At 49.0% G+C, this 6,352-nt stretch overlaps 1 protein-coding gene across 1 annotated transcript; it reads right to left on the bottom strand.

The window, feature by feature from the left end:
- Nucleotides 1-449: 449 nt before the first annotated feature.
- On the bottom strand, nucleotides 450-3,845 carry LOC103994966 (patatin-like protein 6). The gene is made up of 3 exons (XM_018829530.2): nucleotides 1,611-3,845; nucleotides 736-1,012; nucleotides 450-570 (listed from the first exon to the last, which is right to left on the bottom strand). Exons 1-3 carry the CDS (start codon nucleotides 2,802-2,804, stop codon nucleotides 548-550), a joined length of 1,494 nt encoding a protein of 497 aa, XP_018685075.2. The 5' UTR covers nucleotides 2,805-3,845; the 3' UTR covers nucleotides 450-547.
- Between the last annotated feature and the right edge of the window lie 2,507 nt (nucleotides 3,846-6,352).

The raw sequence follows: 6,352 nt of genomic DNA, 5'->3' as shown, positions 1-6,352 counted from the left end.
CAGAGATACCCTACCCTACTAGTAGACCTTTCTTTCTGCTTGCTTCCTGCCTCCCTCTTTGCTCGAGTGTTCTTATCATGGATTCACCCATTGCCTGCCTAAGTAGCCCATGTTCGTTAGTTTACTTTGGATGCACGAGCCAAGCGGAAGAAACATGCCATTCTCAAAACAAAAGCAAATGTTTTGCACCAAAACCAACCAGGAGACACATGGATCTTAAGCAACCATGTCTCATCACATAGAGAACTAAAGAGGAGGAAAAATCAATCAACACTGTCATGGATAGAGAAAAGAGAGTACCACTTGCTTGATTCAGCATGTCCTATTCCTTTTGTTGGATCCATGGACCACAGATTGTGAAGCCTGGGAAGGTAGATAGATGATGATGGGGGCAGATGTGTGTGCAAACAGACTTAAGAAGCAGCACTAGCAACAGATGGAGGGACTGATGAAGCATGAACTACCCCCAGAAACAGCAGGGGGTTCCTTGCCATTGTGAATTATGGGCGGCGGCCCTTCGACACAACATTTACCTGAGGAGCAAGAATCAGCGACAGCCTCTCTTCCTTCCTAATAACATGGAATGCTGCATCAAGACAAAGACGGGACTGCTCGACCAAGTGCGAACATGGAGATTCTTGTAACCGAGAATGCTGTACTTCTACTTGAAGGAAGAGAACGGCAGGAACACAAGGCCAGCGCTGCTTCATGCATGGACTGACTACGACTACTTACTTGTGGTGGCGGACTTCGGAGGATGTGCTCGCTTCAATGCGACGGTGGGTGCTATTCGGCAACTCCTTCGCCGGTGCTCCAGCACGAGCTCCCCTGCAAGCCAATCCAGCTTCTCCATGTTCGTCTGCCCACGCACCCTCTTCCCACCGAATAGCACCGACTCCACGTTCTTCTGCCGCAGCATCTCTTCCGCCGTCTCCGACAGCACCTTCACGGTAACCGGCCTTGCGTCGTAGTCCACCTCCGCGCTGCATCTTCCCATGCTCGAAGCATCAGCCTGCGATCACACAAAACCAACAGACATCAATGTCTACGGACTCTTCGGCTCGTGCAATGGACCTTTAGGATACTGATGCGCTAGGTTGTTCAACTGGAAACAAGGTGTTTGTCGAAATGCAAGGTGAGAGTTGAAGGAAGAAATGATGCAGGATGAAACAGAGAAACAATGGCTGGAAGAGGTCGAGAACAGGGGACCTCGGTGCGAGAGCACTGTTTGGGAGATGGGGAAACAGCCACTAGAAGCCAAAAACAAAAGCGGGGGAGAGTACCGCTGCCGACGCCAACGCCTTGTCCTTGTGTGCTCCCACAAGTGACAGCAGCAGCGGCTGCTGCTCACCAACGTGGGTTATCCCACCACCACCTACACATAGACCGAGGTAGAAACGGCCCTTTAACCCAAGAGGAGGAGAGGAGGAGAAGAGGACGAGAGCTTGTTTGGACCAAACCGCTCTCGCGGGACACCACAACCACCAACGCGCTCAAGAGGTGGCCCGCCCTCGTCCTCTCCGCCCGGGGATTCGCGTACATGACCAGTTCCGCCACCAGGCGCGCGTTAACGACGTTGGATGAGAATGGAAACCCGAGCGCGCACGTACCTGGACACGTACGTAGTTGGAGCTCCGGCACTGACCGAAGGCGAGCGCGACGGCCTGGTCCACGAGGTCGGCGGAGCCGTCGGCAGCGATGCGCGAGATGGGCCGGGCCCACTCCTTGGGGCCCCACCGCCGTAGCTTGCGGTTCTCGGCCTCCGACACGAGGGGCGCCGCCGCGGCGCCGCCGGCCTCCCCGCAGCCGAGGGAGAGGACCATGAGGTCCTCCACCCCACGGACGAAGGGGAACTCCTGCTTGTTGTGAAGGACATGAGTGATGGCCGCCGCCGCCGGGTTGCTCATCGCCAGCCCGCCGTCCACGCCGACGCAGGCGGTGGCTCCGTCCACCGAACTGATCTCAGCCGGCTCGAACCGCCCTGGCTCGGCCCACGTCGCCCGGCAGACCTCCCACAGCCGGAAGTCGAAGCTCTCGCTCTCCAGGGCGTCGGCGCGCGAGAACACGAACGGCGCGGAGCTCCTCAAGTCGTAGCACGGGATGAGCACCGGCTTCACCGTGTCCCGAAGCGTTAGGCTCTCGCCGAATGCTTCCTTCATCGCCCTCTCGATCGCCGCCGTCGTCGACCCTTCGCCGCCGGGGAAAAGGCAGCGGAGGAACATTCCTGGGGTGGATGACGAGGAGGAGGAAGGCGACCCCTTTCGGAATAGGCGCTTGCCCTGGTCGGCGAGGAAGCGCCAGGTATCATCGGCGTGGAAGAGGGGGCGAGCGCCGTCACGAGTGGCGAAGAGCATGGCGGCGAAGACGCCCCCGACGCCGGCGCCGGCCGCGACGTCGAAGTAGTCGGAGATTCGCGCGTCATGGTTCCCGGACTTGGTCTTGAGGGCCTGCTCGAGATAGGCCAGGGCCTTCCCGGGTAGGATGCCGCGCATCCCACAGCCGCCTCCGCCGTCGAGACAGAGCACGCACACCTTGCCCCTTTGGTTCTTGAAGGAGGACGCCTCGGCCGCCTGAGCCGGCGGGGCGTCGGTGACAGTGGCGGCTGGAGGGGGAGCCGCCGGGATCCAGAGCTTGTGATCGTCATAGCCAAAAAGGAACTTGCTTTCCAGGATAGAGAAGATCTCGTAGCTTAGCTTGTCAGTGTCGATGCTCGGATCCTCCTCTGCCGCCGTGGCTGCCTCGTCTCCGTACCTCCTCCACTGGTGCGTCGGCACCAACATCTCCTCCTCCACCTCCGCCGCCATGCGCTTCCCCTCTCTCTTTCTTGGACTCCTCTTCTGTCTTCTTCCTCCTCTCCACGGTGGTGAACAACTGATCGATTCCAAAGGGGGGAGCGGCCTCAAAATCGCAACTTGGAACTGCGACAACGACCGAGCCAGATGTCTACAGAGAGATTGAATGGACTGGCTATATATATATTCCCTTTCTTTCACACACTTGGACCCCGTCCACTCGTCCTTGGATTGGTCCTCCGCTGCTGCTTCCTTTCTCTTTCTTCAACATGCCTTTTTCACAAGAAAGATCGAAGCTTGATGGATAGGGAGAGACGGGGATGACCTCCGTATCAATCCTGGAGGACAGCTGATACAGCTCTCTTTGATTGGTGTCTCCTCTGCTTTCACCAGAAAGCACGCGAGGAAAGAGGAGAGGGAGGACAGGATGATGGTTTGTTCGTTTGTTTAGGTGGAGCTGAAGGCAGGGAACACGAAGGACCTAGGTGGACTCGGGTTCATGTCTTCTTCTCCTCGTCTCTCTCCTTTTTCTCCACCTCTCTCTCCTCGCCCTTGGTAATACAAATTGATTCTCTTTCCCTTCTATCCTTCTCTTAACCAGCAGCCTCCTCTCTCTCTCTCGCTCTCTCTCTCTCTCACAATATGCTGGTGTGTTAGCTCAGCTCAAGATGAGTCTCTTGCTTCTCTCGCTCTTCTCCAGGTTTACGTTGTTGCCTCAATGATGAGGTGAAGTAACTGTTGCTCGAGTACATTAACAGACGAGGCAGAAAGGAAGCAGTAAAGAGGCGTTAGAGATGGATGAGGAAGAGTAGGAAGAGGGGTTCGGTGCTTCCCGCGTGACACCGAGTGGGACTGATCCAACCCAGCGAATCTGCACGGATTCCAGAGATCATATGACTCGCCTCGGAAGCAGTACCATCATCACCTCCTTCTTTAAGATCCACTCTGAGCTCCATGGCGGACAAGATGGCGTGCAGTGTGCGAGGTGGTGAGCCAAATGACTGCCAAGAACACACGTTAGCTGCAGGTAGCAAGATGAGATTTTGGTGCTGAGCACAGCTTGAACGGTCCCTTAGGAACAGGAGAGAAGATGAAATTGATCTCCACACTCTGCCTCGCGCCGACAACCAACCCGGGATTTATTGGTCGGCAAGTGTTTGTGATAATTACCGGGAATAATGCAGTGCAGGGAGACGACTCCAAATCCATTAGCCGCTTCTCGTTCGTGTGGGACACATCGAATTCCCACGTCAGACCAGCCACTGTCGAGGGGCGGTTGAAATGTCTTCCTCTTCAATTATATGAACAGCATTAGAATACTCGTCGTTGATGGGGATTGGATCCATAGGCACAAGATATATATATATATATATATATATATGGAGATGAGAAATATAGATTTCTTCACCACCAGCACACAGCTTGTATTAGCTAAGATGTTGTGAAGATTAGCATTGGAAACTTCAGGTAGGTGACATGAGCCGCAACAAGTCGTCTGCATTCGAAGCACAAGGTAAGACCCAATAATATTGCAGGTGTGAGTGACATAAGCAGCAACAAGTATTCTCATATATATATATATATATATATATATATATATATTTCAATCCTTCCATGCATGCATGTCTAAGTCCACATATGGATTTACAGAGAACCCATCGTTTGCATAAATAAACAAGCATGATTGCTTCCATTCTATATCCATCATGAATCACGACTACTATAATAGGGGTATGCATACAAGAAGAATGCGAATGAATCATTTAAAGAGAGTTGTATATAAATATATACGTAATGTATGGATGTATATTATTAGTTGTGGTGGGTGGTCTGCTTGTTAGCAAGACTGTAGGGGCCCAGTTGCCAGTGTTGGGGCAGACATTCCAGGGATTTCATTAAGAAGAATGATTAGCAGCAGCAGCACCAAAGATGACAGCCACATGACCGTTAATTGTGTGATTACAACATTTAACTCACATTATAACATATCCATGTAGGGCTCCTTTAAGACGCTACCACAATCTTAAGGTTCGCTATATTAATTCCTAATAGAATAAAGCCAATTGGAGCATTTGGATTTGAGTACTTGATGTGAGACATCTAAAGAGAGAGTGTGCATTTGGATTGATCAGATGGGCTGGTCTCAACGAATGGCCCATTTCGTGGGAAACAATGAGAAGAAGCTTATTTATGAGAAAAAGATGGGCCGGAATTGTTCTAGAAAAGGCCCATTACAGAAATATCCATATTTTCGAAAATGCAAAAAAAAAAAAAAAAAAAAAAAGAGATGAGATGCTTCTATCGGTTGGTTTTCCGCCGGGCCTCTTACTCCATCGGTCTATGTCGGCCATGGAAAAGGCAGCGGCATGTAAGTTGTATGATCTTATCGGTCAATAAAAAATAAGTTTGATTATGAAAGATATTTTAGGAGATGATCTTGATAGAAGAGATTCTTCTGATTATTTATTCTAGATCTTCTGTTCTCACATATAAATAGATAGTATCTTCTAGAGACTCAACGTCAATACGTGATGTTATTAAGAGACTATATATCTTCTCTCATCTTTTATTAATCACATGAATTTATTGAGAGATTACAGATCTTCTATCGCTCAAAATGATCCTATGAAGAATAGGAAAAGAAGAGAAGATGAGTTTTCCCTAACATGTTAGCATCGTTACAACTTCGGATCCAACGATGGTGCCCTTGTAAATAAGATTAAAACTCTCTTAGTAGCTATGCATCGTATGTTTAATATATTGTTATATGATTTCAGCTTATGGTATTAAAGTTTTCTATATAGCAGTAGCATAATTACAACTTTTATGCTTACAATTGGAGATATATTTTGAAATCAAATATTTTGGATTGTAAAAGTAATTCAAATTTATTTTATATTTAGATCTATTTATTAATATCATTCACTTGCGAAAAGGTGTCATTCAATTTTGATTTATAGTGCTTGAACGGTCCTTTAGTGTTGTCAATATGCTTTCTTATCTTGTTTGTCTTGTCATTTGCTTGTAGGGTATGTGAGGTTCCTCAGACCAATAGGTCATTATCGATAGCTTGTTATTGATGATAGTATTGTTAAGGGCGATAACCTCTTATGGTTACTAGCCCAATCATGAGCAATGGCTACGTATGCAGCGAAAGTGCCATAAATTATGATTACCAATAATGGGCACATGCATGGTTGCCTATGTATAGTAATCTTACGACGGATAACTTGCCTTGGTCATAGGCGACTGCGGCAACTACAGCGGCATCGCTACTATATGCGACAATTGCAATATAGTCGCTACTTATAGTAGTTGTGACAACCATAGTAGTGTCACAACTATAATGACTGCATTAGCATTGCTGTCTATAATGATTACAATAGTATCACTATAGCATTTGTGAATAGCGAGTGGCATCAACTAGACCCCGAAGGCCAATGTTTGCCCAAGTAGAAGCATGGGCACGACGACACAACATTGTACGACAATTATAGAGATCATTATTCGACAATATAAGTATAGCCTTTGCTCATAGTGGTGATCTTGCACCACGATGG

The sequence above is a fragment of the Musa acuminata genome, chromosome BXJ2-8 (genome assembly GCF_036884655.1).
Source record: "Musa acuminata AAA Group cultivar baxijiao chromosome BXJ2-8, Cavendish_Baxijiao_AAA, whole genome shotgun sequence".
NCBI classification, from domain to species: Eukaryota; Viridiplantae; Streptophyta; class Magnoliopsida; order Zingiberales; family Musaceae; genus Musa; species Musa acuminata.
Note: the sequence above shows the minus strand (reverse complement) of the source record. Positions and strands in the feature narration are given on the sequence as shown.